Source organism: Lagenorhynchus albirostris, chromosome 19 (genome assembly GCF_949774975.1).
Source record: "Lagenorhynchus albirostris chromosome 19, mLagAlb1.1, whole genome shotgun sequence".
Classification (NCBI taxonomy): domain Eukaryota; kingdom Metazoa; phylum Chordata; class Mammalia; order Artiodactyla; family Delphinidae; genus Lagenorhynchus; species Lagenorhynchus albirostris.
In genome coordinates, this window is record NC_083113.1 from 43,659,552 (window position 1) to 43,677,909 (window position 18,358).

At 41.9% G+C, this 18,358-nt stretch overlaps 1 protein-coding gene across 3 annotated transcripts in view; it reads left to right on the forward strand.

The window, feature by feature from the left end:
- WWP2 (WW domain containing E3 ubiquitin protein ligase 2) overlaps nt 1-18,358 on the forward strand; it is a 145,827-nt gene that overhangs the window by 81,789 nt on the left and 45,680 nt on the right. For all 3 annotated transcript variants that reach the window (XM_060130350.1, XM_060130354.1, XM_060130352.1), the window contains exons 7-8: nt 2,440-2,561; nt 14,795-15,005. In XM_060130350.1, the coding sequence (XP_059986333.1) occupies nt 2,440-2,561; nt 14,795-15,005 (333 nt within the window). The remainder of the gene's footprint in view (nt 1-2,439; nt 2,562-14,794; nt 15,006-18,358) is intronic.

Sequence of the window (18,358 nt, forward strand, 5' to 3'; positions counted from 1 at the left end):
CTTTTTCTTCTTTTTTGTAGTTTTGGCCCCAAGAAAAAACTTTTTTTTTTCTTTTTAAATAATTGTGTTTCTTCCTTGCTCAAAAGTAGACATGCTTAATGAAGAAAATCAGAAAAACCCAGAAAAGCACAAAAGGAAACACTAAAGGCATCCATATTCCCAACGTCCAAAGATAATCACCGTTAGCATTTTGGTTTATACTCATCGTGTTGGAGAAGGTAGTCGGTGGAGGCACTTCTTATTCCTCCAGGAATCTCTGAGTTTGTTGCGCTGTAAGTTTGTCCCAACATACGGGACCAGAATGTCTCACCAGCAGAGATGTTCTGGTGGGTATGGAGCCTCCCAGTGGGGGGAGCTTTCTTTCTTCCTTTCTTCCTTCCTTTCTTCCTTCCTTTCTTTCTTCCTTTCTTTTTTTCTTTCTTTCTTTCTTTTTTCTTTCTTTCTTTCTTTCTTATTGTTGCTGTTTATTTTATTATTATTATTATTTTTTTTTTTTATTTTTTGTGGTACGTGGGCCTCTCACTATTGTGGCCTCTCCCGCTGCTGAGCACAGGCTCCGGACGCACAGGCTCAGCGGCCATGGCTCACGGGCCCAGCCACTCCACGGCATGTGGGATCTTCCCGGACTGGGGCACGAACCCGTGTCCCCTGCATCGGCAGGCGGACTCTCAACCACTGCGCCACCAGGGAAGCCCCTGCTGTTTATTTTTTAAAAAATTTTTATTGGGGTATAGTTGATTTACAAAGTTGTGTTAGTTTCAGGTGTACAGCAAAGTGAATCTGTTATACATATGTGCACTCTTTTTTTTTTTTTTAAATTTTTTGATGTGGACCATTTTAAAAGTCTTTATTGAATTTCTTACAATATTGTTTCTGTTTTATGTTTTGGTTTTTTGGTCCCGAGGCGTGTGGGATCTTAGCTCCCTGACCAGGGATCGAACCTGCACCCCCTGCATTGGAAGGTGAAGTCTTAACCACTGGACCACGACGGAAGTCCCTATCCACTCTTTTTTAGATTCTTTTCCCATATAGGCCATTACAGGGTATTGAGTTGAGTTCCCTGTGCTATTATACAGTAGGTCCTTATTAGTTATCTATTTTATATATAGTAGTGTGTATGTGTCAATCCCAGTCTTCCAATTTATCCCTTCCCCTGCTTATCCCCTGGTAACTATAAGTTTATTTTCTACATTTGTGACTATTTCTGGGAGCTTTCTATTAGAGGTCTTCGTCTCGCCATTGACCAAATGACCAATGAATAACCTGGAAGGGATTCAGCTTAAGTCCAGGCGTCCCATCCCCAGCCTCCAACCAGAGAGTGTGGGCTCTTGACCTTAGAGCACCTGGATTCGAATCTTTGCTCCATTGCTCACTTTCTCGGTGTCTGTTTTCACCTGTAAAATGAGCATAATAATAGTAAGCCACCTCTAGGGTTGCCAGGTTAAATGAGATAATATATGCAAAGTGCACAGCACACCACAGGTACCTGGAACATAATATTCCAGCTCAGTGAATATTAAATTCTTCCATAGTCATTGTTTTCACATTTATTGTTGGTGGTATTGTCACTGCCCCGAGTCCCGTGGTTGTAAATTGTTCTCTGGATCTCTGTTTCTCTGCCTGGAGAGGGGTGGTCTTTTCTTTATTGGGTAGTACTTAAATCATCTCACTGTTGAAAAGTAGTATACAATGAGTAGGAAGTAGAATAACCTCCTTTGACAAAACTGAGAAAGGCAGGGAAGCTTAGACATTTCCATCAAGTGAACAAAATCAAGCTACCACAGGACCGTGAAAACATGTATTGTCTGTTGCCTTGTGTCCTCTGAAGATGTTAGATCGAGCCTCTGCTGCTGTATTCCACCATTTTCCTTGCGGTACAGATCCCTCTCTGCATTTGTTCCTCATTTACTTGCATGGATGTTGAATCACCTTTCCTAGATAAAACATGTCAACATACACATTGGTTGCAGTTGTCTAATGCCCCTTGACTTTTATTCCCAAGGCAAGCATGTTTCTAGCCATAGAGAATATTGATTTGGATAAGTTTTGGGCTCTTTTTTGGCCAATGGGAGAAACATGTCATCTGTAGCCTGTTCAGTGATTCTTGTTTATTTCTTACATTCAAGCCCAATAAAAATAATGTGATGGTCACGGGATATTTTGCCAGTTATTTCAGATGTGGGGGAAATTCACTCTGGATTTGTTTACTTCAAATGGAAAAGTTTACCGAAAGTTGCCTTCTGTGCTTTTACCAAGAAGGAAGCTTACGTGGGTCTCTCCATTCAGGGCCAGCTTCTGTCGAGTCAAAGACCAGAAGGACTATTACGGGGCTTATTTCCCATAAATAGCAAGAGAGGGAATACAGTGACTTAGGTGGGGCACACCTCTGTCTTTTTCACAGTGACTTATATCTGTCTGCTTTATATTTTGAACCCCCAGGACACACAGACATTCAGGTGGTTCAGCCAGAACAGCAACTGGTGAGCAGAGCCCCGGTACTAGCAGCCGGCAGCATCAGCCCCTCAAGAACCCAAGCCACAGTGGCTTGGCCAATGGCACAGGTGAGTGACAGCGCAGAGCACCAGCCCAGACTAAAGCATGGCCTCTAACTTGTTCTCACATGGAGTCGGGACCCTGCCTGCTGTGTCAGGATGCAGGGTGGGCGAGAGAAGACTCCCACACTAAGATGGAATTTGAATCCATCAGTCTTTCCATGACCCGTCTTCTTTCCTCTCTGGCATAGTGTGTACAGCCAAGGTTATTCTCCACATGACTGTGCTCGTCTGAAATCTTCCTTTGTACAGAAATGAAAAGTATTGATATTTAAATTCATTTCTTATCAACATTGGATTTCTTTGCGAGGGGGGCGATATCTTACTTACACATGACACGTTTTTTCATTTCCTTAATTTAAGGGACTAATCAGACTAGGGAGAAAGAAGACTAAGTATTGTTGTGAAGAGCTGGCTTAGAGAAGATGGCAGCACTGTTGAGCAGGTTGGGATGCTGGACCAGGAGCAAAGCCCAGCCGCCACTGGGGGGCCTCCTGTGGCTGTTGCACTGAGAGTATTTGGTCCATTTGAGAGCAGATAGCGCTTCCACATCCACATGGAACCTCTCTGCACTTGATCCTGCTTCCCCATAAGTGGGAAGAGGAGGACCTATTTCAGAACAAATCCATTTTTGTCGTGTTTTCCTTCTGTCTCATCCAGACAGTGTTGAATTAAAAAGGGGAAGGGACCAAAAAAAAGGTTTTTTTCCTAAACATCTTGAAGATTGTCATATCTTTTGTGACTGCTGGTCATTTGGTAATTTGTCTTAATTTGGGGCAGTTGGGAAGGGACACGGTCGTTTGCTTTGGTAAGCTGGAGGTGGGGGAAATGCAGGTGTTTAAATCAGTAAGAGACACTGAAATAATTTTGTAGATGCTCGTGATAACAGAGGTGTGGCAGGAAGGACGGGAAGTTCAGAGCAACACAGCTTCTTCACATAAGCGTTACCATGGTACTGTTCCTGCCCTTTGTGTGACAAACTTATTGAGCAGGAGAAGTCGATTGGGGTTACTTTCTAATGACTTTTAGTTCTCTTGCAGCACTGCATGAGGGCTGCAGAGCCCCTTTGATAGCTCAGGGTGCTCGGCTATACTGTCGTCTGCGGCAGACTGCAGGGTGGAGTGGCCTGTGTCCCGCAAGGCTCACTATGTGTGCAGTGGCCTGACTTTCTCCCTGGAGTTTGGGACCCGCCTGCAGGAATTGAGTTAGTGAGCTCGCCCCGAGGCTTGAGGACGAGGGTGAGCTGGAGGTGAGGGGCATAAGCGGTAGCTGTCTCAGCCTGCCTGGTGCTCCTTTGCCAACCATCGTGTGCAAGTGCTGGAACTGCCAGTTACAGAAGCCGGGGGTGGCCTGGCTTCCCGTTTGTGTGGTGGGGACAGCGAGGTGGGGGCTGTGGACTGCGTTACAGAATACTGTATGCAGCTCCGCGAGCACCAGTAAACATGTTTCTCTTAAGCAAATAAGTCACTTGTGGGAATTCCCTGGTGGTCCAGTGGTTAGGACTTGGCTCTTTCACTGCCAGGGCCCAGGTTAAACCCCTGGTCCGGGAACTAAGATCCCACAAGCCATGTGGCGTGATGAAATAAAAAAGCCACTCATAGATGAGGGCCGGTGTTCACAAACGGGCAAGGGGAACTGGCTTTGGAACCAGTTGTTTCCTGGATGCCACAGGTGTGATACCAGCCACTTTGTTCCTCCAGGGGCCTGCATCGTTGTGATGCTGGTCTCCCCCAGCCATCTCTGCTTGTCTTACAAAAACTATGGGTAGGACTTCCCGGATTGTCCTGTGGTTGGGACTGCACGCCTCCAATGCAGGGGGCGCAGCTTCTATCCCGGGTTGGGGAACTAGGATCCCACATGCCGCGCGGCACAGCCAAAACCCCCCCAAAAAACACCCCCCGCTGCAAAAAAAACCCCAAAAAACACCTATGGGTAAATTGCCTTTCTGTGGTGATGGTCTTTGAGTAACTCTCATTGGACATTTAAACAGGTCTGTGTTTCCCCTACTCTTATTTTTAGGTACCTTTGTGTATTGTCCTTATCTCCAGGAACATTATGTATTTCAGCAGATGAGGCATGTGCCAGCCACGTCTTCCGAAAGCCAAATATCTGTAACCCCAAACTGCCTTGGAGATGTCTTACGGTGCTGTGTCTGAATGCCCAAACTGTTCCCAAACATGTCTGTGAAGGACAGTCATTGAATGTTAGGGATTTCTGCCTGTTAAAATACAGGGCTTGGCCCCTATCTTGTTTCCTTTCTGCTCTGATGACGGTTCACATTTGGCTCACAGCCAGCCTGGACTTTGTAGGCTTTTTAATGTCTATCCAAGGGGTACAGAAAGATCTCACCTTTCCTTTGGGGAGCAGACAGAAGCGCCCCTATTTGGTAGCGTAAAACTAGAAGGGGGTTGAGGCGCTGATTGAGAACATCTCCATCCCTGTATGGACATACAGGTATATGGACATCTCCATATACTGCTGTTCGAACTGCTAGGACCAGTTCCAAAATGGTGGTGGTAGAGAGCCGTGCTTCCAGGAAACGTTTCCAGAGACATACAAGATTTATTTAACAAGTCTTTTTGGCTGTGCTCTGCAGCTATGCATGAAAAAGACATTTGGGGCAAAGATGGAGTTGACTTCCAGGTGTTTTTTTCACATCACAACTGTAAAGTATCCGTTTTTATAAAAAGAAGGTGAATGGCGGTCTGTCTGTATAAATATTATATCTCTGAGTTTTAGAAGTGGTGGAATCAAGGACTAGGCTAATCGTATAGCACTTTATTGGGACTTGTGTGCAATGATTTACTTTCTAATTTTTTCTTGAAAACTTTACCCGCCCCCCCCCCGCAAAAAAAAATTACATCTCTCACTCATTCCTCCCTTAAATGTGATTTCCATGCATGTAAGGTGGGGAGTCACATTGACTGCAGTCAGATTCTGCCCCCGGTGTATAGCATGTGTGTAAGACCCAGGGACTAGTTGGGCCTTAGTTTTCTCATTAATAAAATTAGGACAAGATTATATCTCTCATAGCATTGTTATAAGGAATAAATTATATAAAACATGTAGCATGTCTAGCACAGTGCCTGGGACATAGTAAGCTCTCAGTTAGCTTTTGTCTTTAAGAATAATTTCATATGGTTATAATTATGCAGCGTGAATAGGTATTCTTTTTTCCATTTCATTATTTTTGTTACACGTGTTCATGTATCAGTGGTCTTCTTGTTTACCTTTTTTTAGTGGCCTCATACTATTTCACAGTTAATATGCCATAACTCATATAACCATTTTGCAGTGCTTGTGTATTTCCCTTTTGTAAAACAAAATCCTGATGTAAACATTCTTTGCATACAACTTTGTTTCTTCCAGAATGGAGTTCTTGAGTTAAAGGATGCAAATTTTTAAAATCTAAAGTGTGTTACCAGAGTGCCTTCCAAAAGGTTTGAAATAATCATACATCCCAAGGCACTGTAAAATTTTCCTCATGGCATATGAGGTTTATTTTTCCCTTGACCTTGTAAATACTGGTTTGTCATTTTGCTAACAGGTATTGGGTGCCACCTCATCGTTTAACCTCATTGCATTTCTACAATTATCAGTTGCTTTTCTCTTAAGCGACTTTTTTCATGGTATTCAGTTATTTGTCTCGTGGAGTTATAGATATTTATTTTAGAGATTTATATAGTCTAAGTACAGGTTTTTAATAAAATTGTGGTAAAATGCGCATAACATAAAATTTACCATATAAACCATTTTTAAGTGTATGATTCAGTAGCATTGGGTACATTCACAGTGTTGTGCAACTTTACCACTATCTATTTCCAGAACCTTTTCATCATCCCAAACTGAAACTCTGTACCTTTTACACAAAAACATTCTCCCTTCCTCCTACCCCCCAGCCCCAGCCCCTGGTAACCTTCGTTCTGCTTTATGTCTGTATGAATTTGTTTATTCTAGGTACCTTTTGTCCCTGACTTATTTCACTTAGCATAATGTTTTCAAGATTCATCCACGTTGTAGCATGGGTCAGGGTTTCATTCCTTTTTCAGGCTGAATAATATTCTGTTGTATGTTTTTACCATGTTTAATTTATCCATTCATCTGTTGATAGACATTTGGGTTGTGTTCACTCCTTGGCTATTGTGAATGCTGCTGTGAACATGGGTGTCCAAGTATCTGTTTGAGTGTGTTCTTTCAATTCTTTTGGCTGTATACCTTGGAGTAGAGTTGATGGGTCATAGGGTAATTCTATGTTTAGCGTTTGAGGAACCCTCGAACTGTTTTCCAGAACAGCTGTACTGTCTTTTCCCACCAGCAGTGAATGAGCATTCCAATTTTTTAATATCCTTGCCAACACTTGTTTTTTTCTGTTTTTTTTTGTTTTGTTTTGTTTTTCCCATACTAGCCGTCCTAATGGGTGTGAAGTATCTAGGTACAAGTTATATCTGTTATTTGTATGATTATAAGTTTTCCCCCTATATCATTGTTTTGCCTTTTGTCTCATTTTCTATGGTTTTTGTAGCAAAGGAGTTAAAAACTTAAAAAAGATTGTGCCTGAGCATTTTTTTAATATTTATAATTTTAACTTTTACTTCAGTAGTGAAAAGATTCTCGTCTCTAGATGGAATAAATATTTTCTGTTTTACTTTTTTTTCATGTTAAAAATATCCCACTGGAAATTATACTGGTTTATCTGTATCTATACATTCATAAATATAATGAAAGTTGGGTTTCAATTAATTTTTCTCTATAGCAGGGTCCTGTTATCCTGTAAACATTAATTACTTTTTTTCTTTCTGTGGTTTTACTCAGTGTTTATCACTTACTGTATTCTTATATGCAGTGAGTATTCATTTCCGGACTCTTTACTTATCCCATTTATTTCTGGTTTTGAGCCAGTCTTGCGTGATTTTGATTATAGACATGTTATAGGATGTTTTTCTAATGTCTGGAAGGGTTAGTCCTACCTTATTGCTTTTTCTCCATGATATTTTTTGATAGTTTATACATTTTCAAAACAAATTTCAGACTTTGAATGCTTAGAAGCATGGTGGAATGTAAGTGGAAACTGTAGGAATCTACATATTGAGCAAGGAAAGATTGAACTTTCCCATCAGGTGACATGGTATGGCTTTATCCATTTTTAAGTTTTTCTTCTTTTTTCCATCTAATTTAATTGCTTTTAAAAATATAATCCTCACCCGCCCTGTGTCATACTAATTATGAAATATTTTTCTAGTTTTGGTCCGCTCCCTCGAAGAGCTGAGTTGATCGATTGCATTGGAAGGCATTGCTTGGGTTTCACGGATGAGAGATACCGACTGCTTTACCGTGTATCATAAGTTACGAGCTGATCTTCAGTTTAAAAAGCTTCCATTGTCGGCAGTCGCCTTCTCCATGCCCGAGTGAGGGGGCTGGAAAGACCTGTGTGTCCAGTGAGAGTCTGTGCTACACCACACACACACCTAAAGATCTTGGAACACACAGTGAGCTGGCAGCCTGTCTAGGATTAAGAAAAAGAATTTCCAATTCCTGATCTTTTTTTGCCAACTGTGACTAGAGTATGTCTTAGTTCTGAATGAATATCTGATTCAGAAAGTTAGAATGTTTAACCAACATCACAGAGGGAACCTTGTGAAATACCCACAGTTGCAGAAATCAGCCATTTTACCACCTTATCCCATTTACCCTCTCATCTTGGTACCCAGCTTTTCTTTCCCACACAGGAAAGCCATCTAAGCCATCTTCATTTCTCCTCCTCCCACCTCCTTCCATTGTTTTTGTTTAATAGTCTTCTGGTTTTTTTTTTTTTTTTTTTTTTTTTTGCTGTACGCGGGCCTCTCACCGCTGTGGCCTCACCCGTTGCGGAGCACAGGCTCCGGACATGGCTCACGGGCCCAGCCGCTCCGCGGCATGCGGGATCCTCCCGGACCGGGGCACGAACCCATGTCCCCTGCATTGGCAGGCAGACTCTCAACCACTGCGCCACCAGGGAAGCCCCAGTCTTCTGGTTTTGAGTGCTGGTTCTGCTACTTGCTTGGCACCTCTCTGAGTGGTACCTCTGGGAACCTCCGTTTTACCTTCAGTAAAATGGGAATAATACTACCTTCCTCATGGGGTTATTAGGAGGATAAGTGAGCTAATGAGAATGAACTTGTGAAAAGCAGCACGGGATCCTGGATTGGATCTTGGAATAGTAAAAGGACATTAGTGGAAAACCTGGTGAAATCCAAATAAATTCTAGAATTTAATTAATAGTAATATACTAATGTTATTTTTTTAGTTTTGACAAATGTGCCATAGTTCAGCAAGGTAGTATCTTTGTACTATCTTTGTAACTTTGTACTATCTTTGTACTATCTTTGTAACTTTTCTATAAATTTAAAACTATTCCAAAATTTAAAAAATTTAAAAAGAACCTGCTTTGCAAGTGATAGTGTTACCCAAATGTGAGGCGGTTTTATTTCATATATCTTTTGCTAGATTATTAGGCCTATTAAACAAGTATTTATTCAATCAATATTTATCGAACGCCATTTTGCTAAGCGCTATGACAGTGTGAAGAAGTATGAAATAAGGCCTCTGCCCTATAGTCTGTTTCAGGGAAAGAAGCTGAAAAACCCCAGTCAGCCAAGTACCAACACAGCAGTTGTCACAGGGGCTGCGAGGTTGAGTAGCCAAGGCCACAGGTGCTGTAGGCTCTGCAAAGGGATCCGTCTGGGCTGAAGTGGTAGGGAGAGCCTCTAGGGAAGGAGGGCTGAAGTGAGCAAAGGGGTGGAGACAAGAATGTAGTAGGTAGAGAATGGAAGTAGCAAAAAATGAAGGAAAACAAATTTGCCCTCATTCTCAAGAAGGATGCTGTGTTTTGGGGGAGATAAGTTGTGTACATCAAATAATTATGATTAATAGAGAACACTGGCTATACTGAATAGAGCTTAAATGTAAAATACAGCAATTTTCTAAGGCATGATGAAATTGTAACTCCTCGTCTTTGTCAATCCAGTTTTTCTCTCTACTTGAAGTCATGGCTCAAGTGTGGCGCTCTGTCACTTATTGTACCAGGGTGGCCATGACGCAGTAACTGAATTATCTGAACTTTGGTTTCTTCTGACTGTAAGCTGTGATGGTTTGGATTTACTTCTGAGGTTTCAAGCCCTTATGTTCTAAGAACATGTGTGTATATACAGGCATACCTTTGTTTTATCTCTTTTTGCTTTATCGTGCTTCACAGATATTACATTTTTTCTTCTTCTTCTTCCTTTTTTTTTTTTTTTTTTTTACAAATTGGAGGTTTGTGGCAATCCTGCATCAAGCAAATCTGCCGGTACCATTTTTCCAATAGCATTTGCTCACTTCGTGTCTCTGTGTCATATTTTGGTAACCCTTGCAATGTTTCTTTTTATTTTGGCCATGCCGTGTGGCTTGTGGGACCTTAGTTCCCTGACCAGGGATTGAACCTGGGCCCTCGTCAGTGAAAGTGCGGAGTCCTTACCACTGGACCACCAGAGAATTCCCCAGTTCTTGCAATATCTCAAACCCTCCACCAGCAAAAAGATTACAACTCACTCAGATGATGGTTAGCATTTTAGCAATAAAGTATACACTGTATTTTAAGATATCATGCTATTATTGTACACTTAATAGACTGCAATATAGTGTAAACAAAACTTACACGCACCAGAAAACCAAAAAACTTGCTTTATTGCGATATTTGCTTTATTGTGGTGGTCTGGAACCAAACCTGCAATATCTCTGAGGTATGCCAGGACGCACACACATACAGAGTCTTTGAGAGCAGAGAGTTTAAGCATGGACACATAAAGTTTCAACGCTAGGCTATCTGGCTTTCACATTCAGTTTCCAAATCTAAACTCGAGAAACCACAAAGCTCTTAAACAGATGAACTGCTCTGGTGAATCAAAGGCTCTCGGGAAGCTCTGTGGACAGATGCAGTCCTGGTGGGAACCCTTCTAACTAGATTTTCAGCGGCATGACCTGTCAGGTCCAAATAGTATTGACTAGGCGGTCTTTTCCACTGGCATGCTACAGGGCTCTGGTTTTGTTCCTTTCCTGGTTGAAAATTTCATTAAGAAATGTTTAATAGGCAGTACATATATGTTGTCAACACTTTAAAATATAAAAGCTTAAACAGTGTAAAGAAAGTCTCCTTCCTATTCTGGTCTTCCAGCTTCCCCTTCCCTCCCCAGAGGCAGTCACTGTTGTGTTTCGTATGATTCTTTCCAAGATATTCTTTGAATATACAAGCATATTCTTTGAACATACACACACAAATGGTAGCACAATATATATGCTGTTCTGCACTTTCCCACTTATTAATTATCTTAGAATTTTTTCCAAAGAACTTGAAGCCACCTTGAAGATCTTTGGCCCTTCCCTCTTCTGCTAACCCCAGCCAAAGATGGGGACAATTTTAGTTTCAATAAGAACAATAATCACAAAAGATTGAAATGCTTTAAATATATTTAAATCCAAGAACTCATAATGATTGTTAAACAGAGCAAAATTTCACTGTTTGTTTTTGGAGAACATGAGAGTATTAACTCATTCTTCTGAAAACTGGTAAATGAAAGGAAAGACTCAAGCATTTCTCTTGCCTTTTCTTTACAAACTGAACCTCAAGGTAACCAGATAGTTGATAGGGGAAATTTCTCTTTAGACGCGTGATAGAATTAGAATATTACTATTTTTCGGTTCTTTACCAGTTAGTGGATTTAGGCAATAATCATCAATGGCTGCTAACATTGCAAAAGAGAAACGACCAGACATTATGTGCCTCTCCTGATGGGAGTACACACTCCGTCTGTGCCACAGACATTGAATATGTACAAAAGTAAAAAGGAATATTACAATGAACCCATCACCCAGCTTTGACTGTTATTGACTCATGGCCATTTTAATTTCACCTGTAGGCCCCCCGACCTCTCTCTGTACCCACCCAAGCTTCCCCCCACCTCCCAATTATTGTATTTAAATTTTTGGTATTGCCCAGCTGCACTCCACAGAGGTTCTAGCAGTTTCTCCTCTTACCAGCAGTATGTGAAAATCCAGTTTTTCTTACATTCTTATCAGTGTGGTTGAATATTTTTCACTCTTGCTAGTGTGATAGGTTAAAAAATGGCATTTCATTATAGCCTTAAATTGCATTTTTTGGTCTCATAATTGAGGTTGAGCATCGTTTTGTATGCTTAGGGGTAATTTGTATTTCCTTAACTGTGAAGTGTCTGCATATTTTTGGTCTTTTTCTTACTGTTTTTTTTTTAATTAATTAATTTATTTTTGGCTGCGTTTGGTTTTCATTGCTGTGTGGGCTTTCTCTAGCTGCGGCGAGGGCGGGGCTACTCTTCGTCTCTGTGCGTGGGCTTCTCATTGCGGTGGCTTCTCTTATTGTGGAGCACGGGCTCTAGGCGCGTGGGCTTCAGTAGTTGTGACACGTGGGCTCAGTAGTTGTGGCTGTTGGGCTGTAGAGCACAGGCTCAGTAGTTGTGGCGCACAGGCTCAGCTGCTCCATGGCATGTGGGATCTTCCTGGACCCACATGGGCTCGAACGGGAGAACGGGCTCGAACCCGTGTCTCCTGCATTGATAGGTAGGTTCTTAAGCACTGCGCCACCAGGGAAGTCCCTTTCTTACTGTTTTGTAGAGGCTTTTTTTCATATCAAAGAAATTAGCAACTGGTTTGTAATATGAATTGATAATAATCTTTCCCAGTTTGTTGTTTTTCTTTTGATTTTAATTTTGCTTATGGTGTTTTTTTGCCATTTAGATTAAAAAAAAATTAATGTAGTTGAATTCATCAATACTTTATGACTTTTAGATCCTGTCTTTTCCACTTTGAGATTATAAAACTGTTCTCCATTTTCTTTGGTTCCTCTGTGATTTCATTTTTTATGTCAAAATCTCTGATCTCTCTGGAATTTATTTTGATGCAAGGAGTGAGGTAGGAATATATCTCAGTTTTTGTCCAGTACACTACCCACTTGTCACAGTACCATTTACTGAATAGTCTGTCTTTTCTTCAGGAATTTAAGATGTCACCTTTGTCATATACTAAATTCCTTAATTCCAATGTGTATTTAATTCTGTTTCTGAACTATCTTGTTTATTTAATCGACATCTGCCTATTCATATATCAGTGCCACATTGTTTTAGTTGTTGTAGCTTTATAATATGGGTTAATTAATACCTTAGAAAACTATCTCCTCCCCTCTCCCCCACCCCATGCACACAAGACTCTTCGTCTCTAGAATTTTATGGCTATTCTTCTGTGTTTAGTTTTACTTATAAATTTTAGAATGAATTTATTTAGTTCTCATAAATGTCATGATGGTTTTTTCATTGGAATTGAGTAAAATTTATAGATTTGCATAAAAATAATTGACATCTGTTGTGTTTTACTAACTCAGCCGAGATAGACTAGGAATATAAATAAAAATTCTTGCATTTATGTTGAGGAAACATCAGTTGCATAAAATATAGTCATTTATTAAACAACTAATTTAGTCTGTGTGCCAGACAATATTTCATATGCTGAAGAGAAAGCAGATTATTTAAACTAATCGTAGGTAGTTCCTAGGATCCTTGCTGTTTGTTAAGATCAAGCTTGGCATCATCTCATGTGAAGAAATTTTAGTTTCAGCTGACCACCAGTCTCACGTCAGCCGACAGGCTCATGTGGTTGCTTCTGAGTTATTATAATCCCAGGCTGCATTAGAGGATGCGCAGAGAGGGAGAAGTAGAGCGTAGTGAATGAGGGTTCAGGCTCTGGAGGCAGACAGCAGGGATGTGAATTAGGTGCCCTGTGACCTTGGCAGGTTATTTAACCTCTTCGAGATTCAGTTTCCTCAACTGTAAAATGGGCTTGTGTATGAGGCTTAAATGAGATAATCCAAAAAGCAATGATGTGTACTTTGGCTGGCATTCTGGTGTTCTATAAATATAACTGGTGTTCTATAAATATAACTAATATCATTTATATTGGAAATCTGACTCTGCTGGTCTGATGGTATCTTGTTTATTATGTTCAGTTCATGATACCATTATTTAGAAATGGGAGGCAATAGAAGAAAATATCTACAAGAGGGCAGCCAGATCATAAGAAGAGAGTAATAACCTAGAGACATTAAAGAAATAGTAGGCCTTTTACTGGAATAGAGAGGGTGAATGAGTAACAGGATGGCCGGATACTTATTTTGTATTGCTTGGGGTGTGGGGACTAAAACCATCTAGTGGAATTCAGCTTAACATAAGAAAAATCTTTCTGGCAGCTACATCTGTTCAACAGTGGAATGGCTGTGTAGCAAGGTGTTTGTCAGAAGAAATGTTCAATCTGGATAGCCATTTGTTACGGGAACTGCAAAAAGAGTTTCTGAATTAGGAAGATGAGGCTAAACCAAGGGGTTTTCCTATGAAATTCTAGTGTAAATGTACACATATGCAATCACATATGTAGAAAATTCTCTGTTTATGGCTTATCCGTTTTCAAAGAATTTTAATTCTTTGAAACCGCGTTTGATCCCTTTCTGAGTGAGAGGATATTGCAGTGCCTTGGGATCCTTGTGAACATGAGTGATCATCAAAGGAATGGAAAAATGAGGAGACTCAGGAATCAGCTTATTTCACGTCTGTCTCTTTGTCTATTGTTACCTTGGAGACAAGTCCCTTCTCTCACAGCCCCATCTTTTCCGTCTAGGGTGTTAATCCTTGCCCCCCACTTTGAGCATGAGTCTTTAAAAGAACAAGCACATTATTGGAAGTTTTCTACCTCTTAGTGTGTATGGAGCTTTTTGAAGGAAGGTGCTATTTGTGCCCAGCAGACAAGTGACAAAGAAAAGTATACAACCCTATGAACTTGGCTTTGGCCTTGCTCCATGTAGCACTAACATTAGTTAGTGCTGGTACATTAGTGCTGGTACATTATTTTTTCTGCTACTCTTTTATCGCTGTAAACGTAACCATGGCATGTTAGAAAAATTCAGTGAAGTTATGTAAAAGAGGTAATATTTAATAATCTATTTATTTCAGCTCCATCTCCCACTGTTCTTCCGGCAGGCCCTCACTGACTTGCTGTCCTTTCCAAAGTTATGTTCTGTAAAACTTTTTGCCGTCACCAGGTAACATGTACAGTCACCTTGTAGGTACTGTGTTACCATGTTAAGCGAGAAACCTGGTGAATGTGAACACAACGCTGAGTTGATCTCTAAACTACGGTTCCTGTATTTTCAGTGAATGACGAACCCACTGCAGCCACTGACCCTGAAGGACCCTCCGCTGTTGCTGTGGTGTCCCCGCCTGCTGCGGCATCGAGTGCGGTCCCCAACCCCGCCACCGCGACTCTCCCTGCCACGGCCACGCCGGAGGGAGGAGAGGAGCCCAGCACTTCGGGCACCCAGCAGCTCCCAGCGGCTGCCCAAGCCCCTGATGCTCTGCCTGCTGGGTGAGTAGCCTTCTGTCCCACAGCAGCACCTCGCTCCCCACCCCCTGAAATAAAAAACAACTGAGGCTCCTTCACCAGCATAGAAACAACGTGGTTATTTATTACCTGGTGGCTAGTAGTCTCTGGGGAGGCTGCCATGCATAGGAACAAGGGAGGTGTGGGAGAACTGCTCGTTCTGCATAAATCTTGAAAAGGATCTAAATCATCTAGGGCAGAATCAATGGTACCTTATACGTGACTTGAAATGCACAGCTTGACTCAAAGAATGTGGCTTTTATGGAACAAGGAGCTCATTTTGCCCTCCAGCATCACTGGATTTGCCTAGATCCTGCCTAGAAAACAGCTTTTCTCCCTTGCATTTTATCTCAATGGCCTATGGAGGACTTCAGGCTCTGAATATTACTGTATGTTATTCCCATGGCCGGGGCTGACGTTAGCTCGGGCTCCTGGTTTTCCTGGAGCCACCTTTTAATTCAGAACTAAATCGGATTCTGAAGGCCTTGAATGACAAGAAGACGGCCCCAGCAGGCCAAAAGCAAGTGGAGATTAAAAGCACGGACCTGGGAATCAAGTAGATCTAGGTTTAACTCCCCACTCAACCCTTTATGACTTTGCCTGTGTGACTTACCATCTCGGTAAGGTGGAGGTAATAATCATGCATATCTATCTCCCCAGGAAGTTAAGGGGCTCAAACAAGACAGTGTGTATGAAGCCCTCACCCAATGGTGGGTGTTTTACCTGGTGAATGATGTTTTTTAAGTGGGTATGAAGGAAGCATAAAGGAACAGAACAGTTCTGAACTGGGAAACAGAGTCTTCTCTAAGGACTACTGATCACTTTCAGGGCCAGTCCCGTTGTGGTCGCAATGCCCATCCTGTTTATCAGTTGGTACTGAGGAAACCAATGTCCATATCACCACAGTCACCATGGTCTGGCCAGTGGTGGTGGTGTGGGGCTGATTCACAAAGGAAAAGGGAAGGATGGATGGTCTCTTGCTTGATGTATAACATTCTGTGGTTCTTAAACCACTTTAGAAAACCCAGTTGTTTAAGCAAAAAATCCTAAATCCGAAGGCATTTGCGATCCCCAGCATTTGGCACACAACTTAACTTATATTTCTTAATAAAACACAATGGACGCGTGAAAAGTATTGCAAATAGCTTTTAATACCTCAAACCCGGAGAGAGTTGGGGGTATTGAGAGGTGGCTCCAAAAAGTCTTCTGTGAAGTTTTTGATTTTGTGAAAAGATTCATAAGCAATTGCTTGTGTGTAACTCCTCCCTAACAGAGGCGTTCTTTTTTTTTTTTTTTTCTCTTTCGTACGTGGTAAGGAATACTTGAAAGACCTTTGTTTGGTTTATAATTTGAAATCTGTATATAATTTGGGGGGAGCAGGGCAGAATCATTTTGGCAGAAAGGAGAGAAAATGGCTGCCCGGGTGCTCCAGGAGCTGTTTGTTTGCTTTGCGCTGAGCAAATGCCTGGAGGGCGGGCTTCACTCCCGGTGTCAGTCACAGGCAATTAGGGCTAATGGCTCAACGCGTCTTTATGTAGGGCGTGTGTGAGGGTTACTGTTCTCCTGGATTGGGCTCTTCCTGTTTCCAGGCAGCTGGAAAACTCCAGGCCTTGAAAACACCCTTTATTCTGCGTCTGGCGATTGAGCAGCCTGTTCTCCTACCCCCCACCCCCGCCCAACCAGAGGCTGAAACGCTTTTCCTGAGTACAGTTTGAACAGCATCTTCTCCGTGGAGCGTTTAGAATGGGATGAGGCCCCGTGTGTGGGTCTGGGGAGGCCACTCCCCACCTGAACATGTATCATGGTCCAGAGAAGGGTACGGAGACCCAGTTTTCCAGCCCAGATGGACATCCAGGTGCCCACTGGAAGCTCCGGTACTTTGCGGGCTGTCTCAGGGCCTGGAGATTGCCAACGGCACTGCTGAGTGTGTGGCGGTGAGGATGGCAGGCTTTCAGTTCTCGGCTCTGTGACAGCAAGCCAGAAAGGGCGCACTTTCCACTGTGAGCCTTCCAATTCACAGACCTACCGTCCCCGCCCTAGCTTATTTACAAGTTTAGGAGATTCAGACAAGATGAGTTATTCCTCTTTTCGTGGTATCTTTTTTTTTAACTTTTCTGAAATTATTTTATTTTATTTTTATTAAATTTTTTTTATTTAATTGGGGTATAGATGCTTTACAGTGTTGTGCTAGTTTCTGCAGTACAGCGAAATGAATCAGCTATATGCATACATATATCCCCTCTTTTTTGGCTTTCCTTCCCATTTAGGTCACCACAGAGCATGGGGTAGAGGTCTCTGTGCTATACAGCAGGTTCTCATTAGTTACCTATTTTATACATAGTAGTGTGTATATGTCAATCCCAATCTCCCAGTTCACCCCACCCCCGACTTTCCCCCCTTGGTATCCATATGTTTGTTCTCTACATCTGTGTCTCTATTTCTGCTTTGCAAATAGGTGCATCTGTACCATTTTCTAGATTCCACGTATATGCGTTAATATACGACATTTGTTATTTATGGTATCTTGCATTCAGGAGTCAGGGGACCACTTTTAACCTTTTTAAATAAAACTCCAAGCATGACATTTCACCACTTAGAATGCTGCAATGGCTTCCTATTGTCTTTAGGGATAAATTCTCAAATCTTAATAAGACCTAAAAAGCCCTGCAGTGTAGGACCTCATCTACCCCTCAGGCCTTCCATGGAAGACATTCTTTGCTTTGCTCTCTAAGCTGTAGCTGTAACTTGTTTTAGTTTGACAGATGTACCACCCTTTCTCTGGATTTGGGACCCTCTGCCATGCCGGTTACCCTTTCTGAAACCTTCCTCACAATTTTGTCCATTACTTTCTATCCATCTTCAAGTCTCAGATTAATCAGCACTTCCTCTGGGAATCCTTCCTCTATCCCCGGTAGACAAGGTCAGACCACCCTGTGTACTATAACTTCTCACACGTGTAATTGCATGTTTTGCGTCTCTCTGCCCTGATGGGCTGTAAACGCCAAGATGGCAAGAAGCCTGGCGCAAAGTCGGCCCCCAAGACATACTTATAGTGAATTAATGAATCGATTTAAATGCCATTTTTTTTTTTTTTTCCACCTGGATGAATGTTTTCTGCTTCTTTGATGCCTCAAATAAAGAGGAACTATGACAGGAATACTGCATTTTCTTCCCAAGAACAAGACCCTAAGGGGTTACTAACTAGGCTAGGTTGTCTGGCTTTGGGTTCAAGTATGAATCTCTCACAGGGTCAGGATGCTCTTCCCTGCTCACTAGGGGTCCTCATGCCCTGGGAGACACTGTGAACCTTGACTCCCCTTTGCTAAGGCGTTTCTGAG